This window comes from Dermochelys coriacea, chromosome 12 (genome assembly GCF_009764565.3).
Source record: "Dermochelys coriacea isolate rDerCor1 chromosome 12, rDerCor1.pri.v4, whole genome shotgun sequence".
Classification (NCBI taxonomy): Eukaryota; Metazoa; Chordata; order Testudines; family Dermochelyidae; genus Dermochelys; species Dermochelys coriacea.
Genome location: NC_050079.1, coordinates 18425902 through 18442999, shown reverse-complemented (window position 1 = coordinate 18442999; position 17098 = coordinate 18425902). Strand labels below are relative to the sequence as shown.

The window sequence follows — 17098 nt, the reverse complement described above, 5'->3', positions numbered from 1 at the left end:
CTGTAGCTCACGAAAGCTTATGCTCTAATAAATTTGTTAGTCTCTAAGGTGCCACAAGTACTCCTTTTCTTTTTGCGAATACAGACTAACACGGCTGCTACTCTGAAACCTATTTCCCCATGGTATTTCTCCCTCCCACCCCACCCACCCACTGTTCCTCTGATATTCTTGTTAACTGCTGGAATTAGCCTACCTGCTTGTCACCATGAAAGGTTTTCCTCCTTTCCCCCCCCCGCTGCTGGTGATGGCTTATCTTAAGTGATCACTCTCCTTACAGTGTGTATGATAAACCCATTGTTTCATGTTCTCTGTGTGTGTGTATATAAATCTCTCCTCTGTTTTTTCCACCAAATGCATCCGATGAAGTGAGCTGTAGCTCACGAAAGCTTATGCTCTAATAAATTTGTTAGTCTCTAAGGTGCCACAAGTACTCCTTTTCTTTTTGACATATTCCTGTATTTCGGTGCTCTCCAACAGTACAGCTTCCCTCCAATCAGCATTTCACAATTATTTTTCAGTCATCTCTCTCCCTGCCTTTACCCTAGGTACCAGTCCATGCTTTTCTGTTTCCATCACTAGGCTGAAATTGTAAGGTTGTTTTAATGTTTTGCTTTCTTTGGGCTGCCTTATGCTGTTGTGGGATCAGGGGGGTCAGAGGACCCTGGAAACTCTATCAGGTTCACAGAGCTTCAGATTAATCTTCTGCTAGGTGGTAAAGATGATGTATACTCTTGACTCATAGTGCCTGAGATCCATGGACACCAGGCCCAGAGATCCAGAGACATTTGTATGCAGGGTTGGCATGTTCCATGCTGCTTACTTTAATAAAATATTTCCTTCTGCTGTTTACCCTACTGCTCCCACTTTTCTTTAGTGCTCTTATTTATGTACAAAACATACACTGACCCAAGGAGAAAGGCCTTACAGCTAATTTTGATGACAGCCACAGAGGAACTCTGAAAAGGAAGTGTCATAAACAAGATTCCTAAACCTACAAGACGGTCCCTTGACCTGGTTGGAAAGGAGCCTCAGATGGAGATCAAAGACAAAGCCATCCAAACTCATTTGTATTACAGGTACTTTAGTTCTTGTCCCTCCCCTTATTTTTCTTCAAGACAAACGAGGAAAGGGACAAGTATTAAAGTACCTGAGGCCTGGATAATTAAGGGCTATATGTACCATAACCAAAATCTTATACTGAGCACATTGGTTAGTTACAACCAATGCAGATCACAAAGAGAAGGCATTAACCATACACATGTTTATATAACAATAAAACAGGTAGCTGTGTGTGCTGTATGGCTCTTAGATTCTGGATTAATTTTAAGGGAAGGGCTTGTAGGAACAATTTAGGATGATTTAAGATGGAGTTGAAGAATTATTAAGGGCTGAACCGTGACATCTTTCAGAGGGTCTGAAACCCAGTGGAATCCACCAACTTCCTACGGTGGAAAAGTAAGACCCCAATTCAGTGAGGTATGTAAGCATATTGTTGTTTGTATTGTGGTAGCACCTACCAGTCCTAGGCATGGACTAGGGTCCCATTGTGCTAGGTGCTGTACAAACACTGAACAAAAAATACAGGCCATGCCCCCAAAGACTTTATGTCTAATTTTAAACATTCATGTAGTCCCATTATGCCATTAGAATTATCAATGTTTTGGGAAATGAAGGATAAAAAAATTAGATTACCCCAATATTTTCATTTTATTGTGGACTAGATTATAATGTCCTTACTCACACTGAATGGTTCCTCAATGCACAAATATCCACATTGACTTCAGTGGGACTACTTGTGGTATAAGGTACTATTTATCATAAGTTACAGCATCACAATCTCACCCCATATTTCTCCATATTATTTTGTGGTGTATCAGAGGCACTGACTCGTGGGTGCTCTGGGGCTGGAGCACCCGGGGGAAAAATACGGGGTGCTGAGCACCCACTGGCAGCCTCCCTATCATCAGCTCCTCTCCACCCCCTCAGTGAGTCCTGCCTGCCGGCAGGCCCTGCAAATCAATGCCTCCCCCTCCCTTCCTGCGCTGCCCACCACAGACAGCTGTTTCACGGCATGCAGGAGGCTGTGGGGGAGGAATGGGGTGAGAAGAGGCGGAGTAGGGATGGGAAGAGGCAGAGTGAGGTGGGGTCTTGGGGGAAGGGGTGGAGTGGGGGCAAGGCCTGGGGCAGAGCCAGAGCCTCTGGCACTTTGGAAAGTCAGCTCCTGTGTGTTGTATATTATTCATAAGTCCCTTAGGGTACATCTCCATGAGGATAAAAACCCCACAACCCAGCTGCAGCAGGCCCAGGTCAGCTGATTCAGGCTCACAGAGCTAAAAATTGCTGTGTAGATGCTAGGGCTGGAGCCTGAGCTCTGGGACCCTTCACCCTCATGGGATCTCAGAGCTCGGGCTCCAGCCTGAGCCTGAACATCTACTCAGCAATTTTTGAGTCTGCAAGCCTGAAAAGGCTGACATGAGCCACCCGCAGGATTTTATCCCTGTGTAGACATACCTTTAGAATGGAAGTGACTTCATGGTATGGGATTTTCTTTTGTTTGGTGCATTCTGCATATTGTGAAATATCAGTCACTGTAGGCACTGCTTAAGTAGCAAGAAGAAGAAAAGCTGCCCCCAGATGACACACAACAGATATACACAACATTAGCAAGAAGCTATATGCAACCTTATATGAACAATACCTTTTGTGACTGGGCAAGGCCAGATGGCTATGGCAAACTAATAGGAGACAGGTGTATTAGCCACAGGCTAAACAAATCCCTGTTACCAAAATAAGCAAATGGCAGCTGCTCCAGGTCAGGTAAGATACCTGGGGCCAATTAAGATTTTTCCAGAAGGCAGGGAGGACAGCTAGGTTGATTGAACACCTGAAGCCAATCAGGGGCTGGCTGAAACTAGTTAAAAGCCTCCCAGTTAGTGAGGTGGGGTGCATGTCAGGAGCTGTAGGAGGAAGTTGCGCTGTTGGAGAGACTGAGCAATACACGCCATATCAGGCACAAGGAAGGAGGCCCTGAGGTAAGGGTGAAGTGGATCTTGAGGAAGGGGGGACTGCTGTGGGGAAGTAGCTCAGGGAATTGTACAACATCCTGTTTCTAAAAAGTCAGCTACCATAGCTGATACTATTAGAGTCCCTGGGCTGAAGCCCAGAGTAGAGGGCAGGCCCGGGCTCCCCACTTTGCCCTCTGATTAATCACTGAGGCTGACAGACAACAGAGACTGTGCAAGGGAGGATAACTTCTCCTCACCTCCCTCGCTGGCTTACAATGAAAATGGCTTAGTAGGCTGTGACCCTTGCCTCTAGAGAGAGAAGGGCTATGTGGAGGGTCACAGTGAGCCTCTGAGGACAGTGAAATCCACCAGGAAATGCGGGACCCACGGAGACAAGGACAGAGCTTTGTTACACTTTTTTAAAAACTGTCTTTAAAAGCATAATGGCAGGTTTCAGAGTAGCAGCCGTGTTAGTCTGTATTCGCGAAAAAGAAAAGGAGTACTTGTGGCACCTTAGAGACTAACAAATTTATTTGAGCATAAGCTTTCGTGAGCTACAGCTCTCTTCATTGGATGCATCTGGTGGAAAATACAGTGGGGAGATTTATATACACACACAGAGAACGTGAAACAATGGGTTTTATCATACACACTGTAAGGAGAGTGATCACTTAAGATGAGCCATCACCAGCAGCAGGGCGGGGGGAAAGGAGGAAAACCTTTCATGGTGACAAGCAAAGTAGGCCATTTCCAGCAGTTAACAAGAACATCTGAGGAACAGTGGGGGGTGGGGTGGGGGTGAGAAATAACATGGGGAAAAAGTTTTACTTTGTGTAATGACTCATCCATTCTCAGTCTCTATTCGAGCCTAAGTTAATTGTATCCAGTTTGCAAATTAATTCCAATTCAGCAGTCTCTCACTGGAGTTTGTTTTTGAAGTTTTTTTGTTGGAGGATAGCCACCCTCAGGTCTGTAATCGAGTGACCGGAGAGATTGAAGTGTTCTCCGACTGGTTTTTGAATGTTATAATTCTTGACATCTGATTTGTGTCCATTTATTCTTTTACGTAGAGACTGTCCAGTTTGACCAATGTACATGGCAGAGGGGCATTGCTGGCACATGATGGCATATATCACATTGGTAGATGTGCAGGTGAATGAGCTTCTGATAGTGTGGCTGATGTGATTAGGCCCTATGATGGTGTCCCCTGAATAGATATATGGACAGAGTTGGCAACGGGCTTTGTTGCAAGGATAGGTTCCTGGGTTAGTGGTTCTATTGTGTGGTGTGTGGTTGCTGGTGAGTATTTGTTTCAGGTTGGGGGGCTGTCTGTAAGCAAGGACTGGCCTGTCTCCCAAGATCTGTGAGAGTGATGGGTCGTCCTTCAGGATAGGTTGTAGATCCTTGATGATGCGTTGGAGAGGTTTTAGTTGGGGGCTGAAGGTGATGGCTAGTGGCGTTCTGTTATTTTCTTTGTTGGGCCTGTCCTGTAGTAGGTGACTTCTGGGTACTCTTCTGGCTCTGTCAATCTGTTTCTTCACTTCAGCAGGTGGGTAGTGTAGTTGTAAGAATGCATGATAAAACTAGACAAGCCATTTACAACACACACTTTGCTTCTCTACAAAAGAAAAAGGACACTAAACTATCTAAACTACTAAATGCCACAAGGGGCCACAACAGTGGTTCCCGTAACCCACCCAGAAATATTGTTAATCTATCCAACTATACTCTTAACCCAGCAGAAGAATCTGTCCTATCTTGGGGCCTCTCCTTTTGCCCCTCCACCCCCACGAACATGATACAGTTCTGTGGTGACCTAGAATCCTATTTTCGACGTCTCCGACTCAAAGAATATTTCCAACACACCTCTGACAAACATATTAACCCACAGAGACCTTCCTACCAAGACTACAAAAAGAAGGATTCTGGGTGGACTCCTCCTGAAGGTCGAAACAGCAGACTGGACTTCTACATAGAGTGCTTCCTCCAATGTGCACGGGCTGAAATTATGGAAAAGCAGCATCACTTGCCCCATAACCTCAGCCATGCAGAACACAATGTCATCCACAGCTTCAGAAACAACTCTGACATAATCAAAAAGGCTTACAAAGGAGGTGCTATCGTCATCATGAATAGGTCGGAATATGAACAAGAGGCTACTAGGCAGCTCTCCAACACCACTTTCTACAAGCCATTACCCTCTGATCCCACTGAGAGTCACCAAAAGAAACTACAGCATTTGCTCAAGAAACTCCCTGAAAAAGCACAAGAAAACATCCGCACAGACACACCCCTAGAACCCCGACCTGGGGTATTCTATCTGATACCCAAGATCCATAAACCTGGAAATCCTGGATGCCCCATCATCTTAGGCATTGGGACCCTGACAGCAGGATTGTCTGGCTATGTAGACTCCCTACTCAGGCCCTACGTTACCAGCACTCCCAGCTATCTCCGAGACACCACTGACTTCCTGAGGAAACTACAATCCATCGGTGATCTTCCTAAAAACACCATCCTAGCCACTATGGATGTAGAAGCCCTCTACACCAACATTCCACACAAAGATGGACTACAAGCCGTCAGGAACAGTATCCCCGATAATGTGACGGCTAACCTGGTGGCTGAACTTTGTGACTTTGTCCTGACCCATAACTATTTCACATTTGGGAACAATGTATATCTTCAAATCAGTGGCACTGAGATGGGCACCCACATGGTCCCACAGTATGCCAACATTTTTATGGCTGACTTAGAACAACGCTTCCTCAGCTCTCGTCCCTTAATGCCCCTACTCTACTTGCACTACATTGATGACATCTTCATCATCTGGACCCATGGAAAAGAAGCCCTTGAGGAATTCCACCAGGATTTCAACCATTTCCATCCCACCATCAACCTCAGCCTGGACCAGTCCACACAAGAGATCCACTTCCTGGACACTACGGTGCTAATACGCGATGGTCACATAAACACCACCCTATATCGGAAACCTACTGACCGCTATTCCTACCTACATGCCTCTAGCTTTCATCCAGATCATACCAGATCCATTGTCTACAGCCAAGCTCTACGATATAACCGCATTTCCTCCAACCCCTCAGACAGAGACAAACACCTACAAGATCTCTATCATGCATTCTTACAACTACAATACCCACCTGCTGAAGTGAAGAAACAAATCGACAGAGCCAGAAGAGTACCCAGAAGTCACCTACTACAGGACAGGCCCAACAAAGAAAATAATAGAACGCCACTAGCCATCACCTTCAGCCCCCAACTAAAACCTCTCCAACGCATCATCAAGGATCTACAACCTATCCTGAAGGACGACCCATCACTCTCACAGATCTTGGGAGACAGGCCAGTCCTTGCTTACAGACAGCCCCCCAACCTGAAACAAATACTCACCAGCAACCACACACCACACAACAGAACCACTAACCCAGGAACCTATCCTTGCAACAAAGCCCGTTGCCAACTCTGTCCACATATCTATTCAGGGGACACCATCATGTGGCTGATGTGATTAGGCCCTACTATCAGAGGCTCGTTCACCTGCGCATCTACCAATGTGATATATGCCATCATGTGCCAGCAATGCCCCTCTGCCATGTACATTGGTCAAACTGGACAGTCTCTACGTAAAAGAATAAATGGACACAAATCAGACATCAAGAATTATAACATTCGAAAACCAGTCGGAGAACACTTCAATCTCTCCGGTCACTCGATTACAGACCTGAGGGTGACTATCCTTCAACAAAAAAACTTCAAAAATAGACTCCAATGAGAAACTGCTGAATTGGAATTAATTTGCAAACTCGATACAATTAACTTTAGGCTTGAATAGAGACTGAGAATGGATGAGTCATTACACAAAGTAAAACTATTTCCCCATGGTATTTCTCCCTCCCACCCCACCCCCCTCTGTTCCTGTGATATTCTTGTTAACTGCTGGAATTAGCCTACCTTGCTTGTCACCATGAAAGGTTTTCCTCCTTTCCCCCCCCCTGCTGCTGGTGATGGCTTATCTTAAGTGATCACTCTCCTTACAGTGTGTATGATAAACCCATTGTTTCATGTTCTCTGTGTGTGTGTGTGTGTATATAAATCTCTCCTCTGCTCTTTCCACCAAATGCATCCGATGAAGTGAGCTGTAGCTCACGAAAGCTTATGCTCTAATAAATTTGTTAGTCTCTAAGGTACCACAAGTACTCCTTTTCTTTTTAAAAGCATAGGCACTGATTTTTAACCATATCAATTAAAAATGATATGGCACTGTGACCTATATAACATGTTGCAAGCCATTTTCTCAAATTTCACCCAGCAGACCCTTTATCGTGAGGAGGGGCAGCTGGTCAAACCTGAAAGATGCTGCAACCCCAGGCACTAGGTCAGAACACCTGGATCAGGGAGCTGGGTCTTGCCGTGCATGACAGGAGCCATTGGTGCTGGGTAAGTGCAGAGTGGGCTCAGTCTCCAACACCCTTGTTCCCAGGGGCCTTTCTTTTGCGCCAGGTCGGGATTAGGGCTGTGATGCTACGGTGAGGGTGCAGAAGGCATGATACTATATGAAATACACAGGCATGATAACGTGTGAAATTAGCAAACCAACAGATATAATTGAAGGTATAATTATCCATTGCCACTTCTAGTTGCAAAACTTGACTCCGCCACTGAGCAAAAGATAAAAGTATTGAAACATAAGCTTAGATGGATAAAATTTATTTTTTCCAGTCTGGAATGATTAATAGATCACATGGAGTATACAAGATAATTATCTTTACACCAAATGTGCCAACAAACCGTATTTCATGCTTTGAATCAATACCTGTTCCATATTAAAGTGAAAGATATAATCAGCACTTACCCCATAAATTTCCAGTCTTTTCACTTCTAATTTTATAATAAAGCTTTGAAAAATATTATTGTCTTGCATTTTCCAGTGTTTCATCATTTATCTATATTTTTATAGCTGGGTACAATATTGGACTGGTTTTAAATGATAGAATATGGTAGCGTAAAAATAGTACATTTCTGTAGTTTCCACTGGCTGGGTGCACTATGACACACATGCTTCATTTCCAGACTTCAAACCAGATGTGAAGTAAGCAATTAATTCATCTGCATTTATTCTAGTTTAATCCTTAGTCTTTTTAGGTGATGTTACATGACTGGTAGTGATATGAATTTCAGCTAAAGGTCACAATGTTAATTTCTAACCAGATCTTGTTGCTGGAAGTTAACATGGCAATCTAGTAATGTCTTTATTTCTAATTTATATCACACATCCATCTTCAATGATCACATGGCCAAAACAAAATATGTCTTCTATAATGCCACTTTGTTTGCTGCAGCCAAGAGTGATCCAAATGCAGAATGTGGTTTTTGTACAAGATCTTCGGGCTTGCCAAACTCAATTACCTGAAAGTCAGCAGGAAATAGATTGAACAAATCTCAAATAGGAAGCAAAAACACAAATGTTTTTGAGTTTCACACTATATAAAACTTCTTTGGGTGAGGATACAACCATAGATTATGGGCCTATTAAAAAAGTGGGTGGGGAAGGGTCTGTGGGTTATGTGCAGGAAGTCAAACTTAAGTTATCATGATGGTCCCTTTTGGCCTTAAAGTATATGCCATATAAAGTAATAATGGCAGAACAAATTTGCTATAGACCACCAGCGCTAGAGAAGAGTGAGAGGAAAACATTTGTGAACCCACTTATGATATGATACTCTGAACCTCAGTGCCTCATACTCATGGGAAATTATGACTAACCAGAATTCTATAAGATAATAAACGGAGCCATAAATGCATCAGCAGAGACATTTCTATATTACTTAAAAGACATCTTCTTAGCTGGTGAGGGATGGGGGCATGGTCAGAGAGCTGCTAAGCTCCAGTTGATTACTGGCTGATGTAATGGTCTTGTAGAGACCATTACCAGCTGGCATAACTCTGAGACTCTTCTAAGTGGCACTGGTTCCCTGATCAAGGGGTGCAAAGGTCACAAATTCAATCTTTTCTTTCCCATCAAGATCTGTGCCAACAAGGATCAGAGTCAAAGGCATCACTTTACGGAACAGTTAGATAAAAGTCTATGCAACTCTGCTGTGACTATACCCAGAATATTGCATTCAGTTCTAGGCACCTAATTGCCAAAATGCTATCAACAAATAGGGAATTCAGAGAAGAGCAACAAAAATGTTTAGGCGGCGGGAGGGACTGAGGACTTGTCTACACAGGAAAGTTTTTCCAGTTCTACCAATATAGTTAAACTGATATAACTCTCCACATGGACACACTCATTCCAGAATAAGAGTGGTGTTTTTCAGCTTAGTTTAAATCCCTTCATAAGCAATATAAGCTAATGCAAAAAAAGCCCTCTTATACCGGAATAAGTATATCAGTTTAAATTCATGTCACTTTATATCAATGTAACTTTCTTGAGCAGAAGAGCCCTGATTTATTAAAAAAAAGGATCAATCCTGCAAGGTGCTGAGTTACTGTAGCTCTGATCCAGCAAAGAATTTAAGTATGTGCCAATGGGACCACTTGTTCTTAAAGTTAAATTTAATTTATTTATTGGATTGGGGCAGAATGTTCAGCACATTACAGAACTGATCCCCGAAAAAGTTAAATAAATATAGCCTGGCTGAGCAATAATGAAAGGAAATATGGGAGGACCATGGCAAAAGTCTAAATATTTGAAGGGTGTAAACACTAACGATGAAGAGAATATGTTGGATGGTTTGGAGTCTGAAAGGGAAGAATGAGAAGAAATTAAGAAGAAATTTAAGGAAAAGCTTCCATGAAATGAGATCTATTAGGCAGTAGAAAAGTTTTTCCCAAAGTAGTAGTAGTAGTGGAAGCCCCATTGTTTCAGACATTTTAAAGTAGACCAGACATAGCACTAGTAACTGTACAATAGGGAATAAATGTACAGTGGCAGAGTGATGGATTAGACGATCTAATAGGTCTTTTCCCTTTCTAACTTCTTTCATACTGTACCTTTCCATTGTCCATAACCAGAATATGGTCACACTCGAGAACAGTGTTTATGCGATGCGCAATGGTTAAGACTGTGCAGTCCTTGAATGCTTCTCTGACTGTGCACTGAATTAGTGCATCAGTTTCAGAATCAATTGAGGCCGTAGCTTCATCAAGAAGTATGATCTGTTGAGGGGAAAAAACTTTTAAGCATACAATATGTATTTTTTTTAAAAAAATCTTTACACCTTACAATGCTTTTATACGTGAATAAACAGGAACATATATTAAAAATGGCATTTATAAAGTTAGATATTTATTTTATAATGCTTATTTTTAAGAATCAGATTAGACCAAAACAATGAAAATCTGATTATTAAGTTCTCAACACTGGGGTTTGTTTGAGAATTTGCAAGGTGGGGAGATTTTGATTTGAGTCCTAATCCTGTAAATACTTATATGCATGCTTAACATGTGAGACTACTCCTGTGAGGAAAGTTAAGCATGTTTGTGTACGTAGGATTGGGGTGCAAATCAAATACTCCCTACACTCCAGATTCTCAGAAGAACCCCAGTGATGTGAATTTTCTCTTTTTTTTTCCTATTCTATTTGTATTGTTAAAATAAGCATTTTAAAGATTTCTCCCATGCTGACTTCAGTGGGACTACTCGTATGCATAAAGTTAAGCATGTGATGTTTGTAGTATTAGGGCCTTGATTTGTAATATGTTTCTGCTACTTGCTGGTGGTATGTACAGCAAGGTGCAGGGGGAATGTGCTGATGTTCTGGATTTAGTAATGATTTGGGTATTATTTTTAACTAATGGCAAAGCCAATTACAGGTTGGGCTAGACATTCTTTTATGTCTTTTGAAATCTAAATGAATAAATATTCATTTTAATCATTGGATGCCACAGTTACAAACTGAAATTTCCACAAAGTGGGGAAATTTTAAGCATGTTGGTCATCTAAGCAATAGCACCATCTTCCTCTTCAGTCATGTATGAAAATGAAAAACACCAAAAGTTAGTGATCTCATTCTTGTATTTCAATATTATTTAGATAGTTCATCCTCTAACACAAATAAGACTATACCAGAAACAAAAGTAAGTATGGGGCTGTGACAGAATATACCCTGTGTTCACACCATACACACTATTATAATAATCTTTGTACAAAGTCTGCCTTGTAAGGTATCATTTGAAAACTCATAATTTGCTGTTCAGTATCATCCTGATAAAATGTGTGGCAAAATGGTATGTAAAATTGTAAAATTTCCCTGTATGGTGTTATTAACACGTTCCAAACCCCACAGCCCTGCCCAAACAGAAGGTGGCAAACAGGTCTGTCCTAAACAAAGGAATGTATGCTTGCTGTAAATTGCATTTATGCAGTAAACAGTCATCAAGCAAGAAGGAAAACAAAGAAAGCTCAAACAGATGTGGGGAGGAGAGGGAAATAGCAGAGAACATCCTTCCACATAGACTCTTTGTCTTCTAGTGCTCAGCTGGAAATATTTTTCAAGAGGGGGACTGAAACCGTAAAAGGAGGGACAAATACCCAAGGCATCCCTCTCTCTCTCTCCCAGCCCATCACATTTATTGCACCTGATGTGACAAAGGAAGCATTTGTTGGACTCTACGGAAGGGATCCTGACATACAGTTTGGTCAGTAAAACTGCTGAAAGTATGTGGTGAGAAACTTTGCTTGAATTTGATACTGTTTGTTAAGTTAGGTATTAGTAAATGTCTTATCTTTATTCTTCTTGTAACCATTTCTGACTTATGCCTCATTTTTTGGACTCACTTAAAATCTCTCTCTTTGTAGTTATTAAACTTGTTTTATCTAATCTAATGTGTTCAAGTTGAAGTGTCTGTGTAACTCCATTTGGGGTGACAAGTTGGTGTGCATATTATTCTCTTAAAGGAGAATAATACTGCCCAGACCTCTTCTAGACAGTACAAAATATTTTAAGTACTGTCCAGAAGAGGTCTGGACAGTACAGGGCATACATTTCTGGGGGAAATCTGGGACAAGGGGAGTGTTGGGGGTCACCTTGAAGTACAGGCAAGGCTGGTAGGAGCTGGAGTGTAATCCAAGTGTGGCTGGCAGGCTGCAGCTACATACAGACACACAAGGGGTGGTTTGCATGCTGGAAGGCTGTTTGTGAGTGGCCCAAGTGGGAGCTACTTGAGCAAGGCATTGTAAGGCCTCCTCAGGTTGCAGGGCAGGGGTGACACAGCCCCTCACTGGTCTGGATTGTACCCCGGTATGTCACAGGGGCCAGTTGTGTTTGTTTGTCAGGAAAGCTTTAGGTCCTAAATCCTTCTCTTATTGAAGCCATTGACAAAACTCTCTGGGTGACTCCAAGTGGAGGAAGATTGAGTCCTAGAAGAGCAAATTATGGTCCATATTGTATGAAGTGTTGAGGAAAATTTAAACTTGAGTTACAGGACAGAAAAGATAGGACACTTGCAAAGAGGACTCTAGGAGGCAGAAAAGAGGCGGTCTTATAAATGGAACACAGCAGAAGTTTTATATGTATCATTTAATATGGGTATCTGGCTGGTGAATCTTGCCCATGTGCTCAGGGTTTGGCTGATTGCCATGTTTGGGGTCGGGAGGGAGTTTTCCTCCAGGGCAGATTGGAGAGGCCCTGGAGGTTTTTTTGCCTTCCTCTGTAGCATGGGGCATGGTTGACTGGAGGGAGGCTTCTCTGCTCCTTGAAGTTTTGAACCATGATTTGAGGACTTCAATAGCTCAGACATGGGTGAGGTTTTTCATAGGAGTGGTGGGTGACATTCTGTGGCCTGCGCTGTGCAGGAGGTCGGACTAGATGATCAGAGTGGTCCCTTCTGACCTTAGTATCTATGAATATGTACCTGACTTTTGGGGGGTGGGTGCTGACTTAACTTTAAGAGCTAATGTATATGGATGTGCTTTCTTAAATGGCTATGTATGCAAACATGATGCTGGTGTGGGTGGGTCCTGTGATCCTTTCTCACATTGAATAGTACCTTACTCCATAAATAGTCTCATTTTATTTCAGTGGGGCTAGATTAAGATGGAATCTAGCTCCTATCTAGTTGCTTGAATTGCACAGTATGTGCCTTCAAAATTGCAAATGTAGGTTTAAAGAGGAGGTTGAATCCCTTTGGAAATGGCGCCCACGACATGAAAACACAAAATCCATGTTTGAGACCATCCTGATACAGTAGCAGGCTTGAAAGGGTTTGCCAGAGCTGGAAATCTATAATTTTTAAAATATTTTGAAAGTTTTACTGGGGAAGTTGAGGAGAGAAACAGTGGATCCTTGGAACTTTTTTTCTGATGGTTTAGGCGATTGTGGAGGAATGAGAAACCTATTATAAACTAACACCCCATATCTTGTAGCATTAAAAATGAGTCCAGATATTTGTATAGAGCCGTGCCAAGTGACAATATATGCGTGGATTTATTAAAATGAACGGTACTCAAGATCTTGAGGCTTATACATTAATAAGGATTTACTGATCCAACACTCATTGATATTCATGGTCTTTCCACTGAGTAGAAACTGGATTGGGCCCTTGCTGAAAATTGGCAGGAAGCAAGTCCCCATTGTCATGTTTATGCTCAAATATGCAAGTTAAAGCCAAACAGAAGCTTTTTTGGTTTTACAGACAGGTGTAGGGACTTTTTTGTTACTGCTTTATTGCCTTATAGATTATACAGTGTCAACACTTGAAGAGTAGCCTGATGGACCAGGCTACATGATTAGTTTCCTGAGAACACTGGGAAATCCAAATTCCCATTATGGATTAGTTCCTCTCAGGAACCAGTTTTTTTTTCATGGTCTCTCTTGCAGGTTTTAAGCCTTCATTCCAAATAAGTTTGGAAGTACATATTTGAGCATTAAAAATATTTGTAGGGGTGTGCTACCCAGGGAAGAGAGAATCCCTGCAAACATAGCCCTCTTTTGAAGTTTAAACATTTCATTTTCACTTGAAAAAGCATAGCTGAGCAATAGGCAAATCTCAAATATGCTTTGCCAGTCAAAAGACAAAAGGTTAGAGCCTCAGCTGGTGTAAATCAGCAGAGCATCACTGAGGTCAGTGGATTTATATCAGCTGATGATCAAGCTTCATGATTGTATAGATTCAAAAGTGACCACAGGCTTCCTGTCCTCATAGTGCTATTAACTAGTAGGACAACAGAACTTTGTGACTTCAAATTGCCAAAAGCAGCAATTAAAGTGAGCAGGAGACGTTGTTAGTGTGAGATGTAGATATTGTTGGAAAATGAAGAATATGGGTGTTTAATCATTAACTGCAGTAGATGTTTAGTATTTAATATGACAAGATATAGGTTCATTTATGGGGAATCTAAAAGGTGGAAAAGATTTGGATCAAATATAGCAAATACGAAAGCTGAAAAATATATTTCGATTAAGTTGACTTTACTCCTAAGCTAGTCATAAAACAGAACAAACATATGGTGGTTTCTTTGTAGGTTTCATCTTTCCCCCCTCTTTGTTAGATGGAAAAAAACTTATTGCAACTCTCATGTATTCAGGACCACTGCTGGAAGTATCAGAATCTCTCCCATTACTTACTTTTGAATTTCGAAGGAGAGCTCTTGCCATACAAAGCAGCTGTCTTTCCCCTAATGAGAAGTTTTCTCCATTTTCAACAACTTCTGCCTGTAATTTTCCTGGGAGTTTCAATATCTAGAATACAAAGAAAAAGACACAATGACTATACATATTATGCAATAATATACTCCTCTATCCCGATATAATGCAACCCAATATAACACAAATTTGGATATAACGCAGTAAAGCAGCACTCTGGGGGGCGGGGCTGCGCGCTTCGGCAGGTCAGCGTGTCTGGCTCTGACACGCTGCGCTGAGCAGCGTGTTAAGGGTGCCGGGCCGGGGCCCGAGGGGTTGGATAAGGGGCAGAGAGTCTTGGGGGGTGGGCATGGGCAGAGCCTCCCCCCGCCAAGGGTCTGGGAGGCAGGAGCTGTGGGGGGGCACTTGTGGGGGCCCCGCAGGCCCAGAGTGGCCCAGGTGATTAGTGGGTGGCTGGGAGCAGCCCGCTCCGCTTCCCTCGCCCCAGCCCCAGCCATGTCACGTGGGGACAGGGGCTTGGGGGAAGGGATTCACCTGCCCCCTGCACTCACCGGTGGCTTCCTTTCCCCAATCTCCCCGCACTCACCGGTGGTGGGAAGCAGAGCGCCGTGGTTGGGAGCTGGCGGAGTGGAGCGGGCTGGGGCTCTGCTTCCTGCCGCTGCCGGTGAGTGCCTGTCAGGGGTGTGGATGGGGTTGGAGCAGTCAAGGGACAGGGAGCAGGGGGGTTCGGTAAGGGGTGGGGGTCCTGGGGGTGATTAGGGATGGGAGGGTCTCTGGAGGATGTCATCAGGGCACAAGGAGCAGGGGGGCCAAAGCAAGTTCGATATAACGTGGTTTCACTTATAACACGGTAAGATTTTTTGGCTCCTGAGGACTGCATTATATCAAGGTAGAGGTGTATATTAATTGTGCATGGTCATACATTTATCAGGATATTATATTTTCATAATTGTTAAAAAGAGTGTTGTACGTTTCAAATAAACATTCTGCCATTATAACATCAAAAAGGGAAGCAATGCGGTAAGTAGACATTATTCACAACTAATGAGATTATATATTAATACCTCACTATTATTAATGCCATAACAATCTAACATGATAATTTATATGCAGTACCAAACAGTAAATGACTTTCCATTTATTATCTTTATCAGAAAATGAATTATGTCCAAACCCCCAAAAACGTACAGTCTCTTTCATAAATGTTCTTTCCAGAGCTTTCCAGATCCAATCATCTGTATAGTTACCAAAAGGATCTAGGTTGTACCTGACAAGCAAAAATTAAAATGATTTTTTTAAATAAAACACAATATAGTACAACAATACTTTGTAAATTACTATCACAAGTCACTTTAAACATGAAATATTTTGGCTGAACGGCCAAAGAACTTATCTCTCTACTTTAATTTTTATAATGCATGTTTTCAATAATTTTTCATACATTGTTTTCCTGTATTCTGAGCTCTTAGCTGGTTTGAGGGAAAAATCAGTTTGTCCTGTTGATAGTGATACTTCTGGATTCATGATTATTCCATAGAACATGTTGATATTATAATAAAAATATAGGTTTCAGAGTAGCAGCCGTGTTAGTCTGTATTCGCAAAAAGAAAAGGAGTACTTGTGGCACCTTGGAGACTAACAAATTTATTTGAGCATAAGCTTTCATGAGCCACAGCTCACTTCATCGGATGCATTTGGTGGAAAATACAGTGGGGAGATCTATATACACACACAGAGAACATGAAACAATGGGTTTTATCATACACACTGTAAGGAGAGTGATCACTTAAGATGAGCCATCACCAGCAGCAGGGGGGGGGGAAAGGAGGAAAACCTTTCATGGTGACAAGCAAGGTAGGCTATTTCCAGCAGTTAACAAGAACATCTGAGGAACAGTGGGGGATGGGGTGGGGTGGAGAAATAACATGGGGAAATAGTTTTACTTTGTGCAATGACTCATCCATTCTCCGTCTCTATTCAAGCCTAAGTTAATTGTATCCAGTTTGCAAATTAATTCCAATTCAGGAGTCTCTCATTGGAGTCTATTTTTGAAGTTTTTTTGTTGAAGGATAGTCACCCTCAGGTCTGTAATCGAGTGACCGGAGAGATTGAAGTGTTCTCCGACTGGTTTTTGAATGTTATAATTCTTGATGTCTGATTTGTGTCCATTTATTCTTTTACATAGAGACTGTCCAGTTTGACCAATGTACATGGCAGAGGGGCATTGCTGGCACATGATGGCATATATCACATTGGTAGATGCGCAGGTGAACGAGCCTCTGATAGTAGGGCCTAATCACATCAGCCACATGATGGTGTCCCTTGAATAGATATGTGGACAGAGTTGGCAACGGGCTTTGTTGCAAGGATAGGTTTCTGGGTTAGTGGTTCTGTTGTGTGGTGTGTGGTTGCTGGTGAGTATTTGCTTCAGATTGGGGGCCTGTCTGTAAGCAAGGACTGGCCTGTCTCCCAAGATCTGTGAGAG

The 17098-nt window shown here is 42.4% G+C and overlaps 1 protein-coding gene across 9 annotated transcripts in view; it reads right to left on the bottom strand.

Moving 5' to 3' along the window:
• Window positions 1-7720: 7720 nt before the first annotated feature.
• The window catches only part of ABCC12 (ATP binding cassette subfamily C member 12), a 112229-nt gene continuing 102851 nt past the window's right edge, over window positions 7721-17098 (bottom strand). For 7 of the 9 annotated variants that reach the window (XM_038368317.2, XM_043494930.1, XM_043494932.1 and 4 more), the window contains 4 exons: window positions 15802-15880; window positions 14596-14709; window positions 10023-10187; window positions 7721-8432 (listed from right to left, as the gene is read on the bottom strand). In XM_038368317.2, coding sequence (XP_038224245.2) covers window positions 8340-8432; window positions 10023-10187; window positions 14596-14709; window positions 15802-15880 — 451 coding nt within the window. In that variant the 3' untranslated portion in view covers window positions 7721-8339. Of the gene's footprint in view, window positions 8433-10022; window positions 10188-14595; window positions 14710-15801; window positions 15881-17098 lie in introns of those variants that run through there. The other 2 variants (XR_006275077.1, XR_006275078.1) reach the window with 2 other exon arrangements.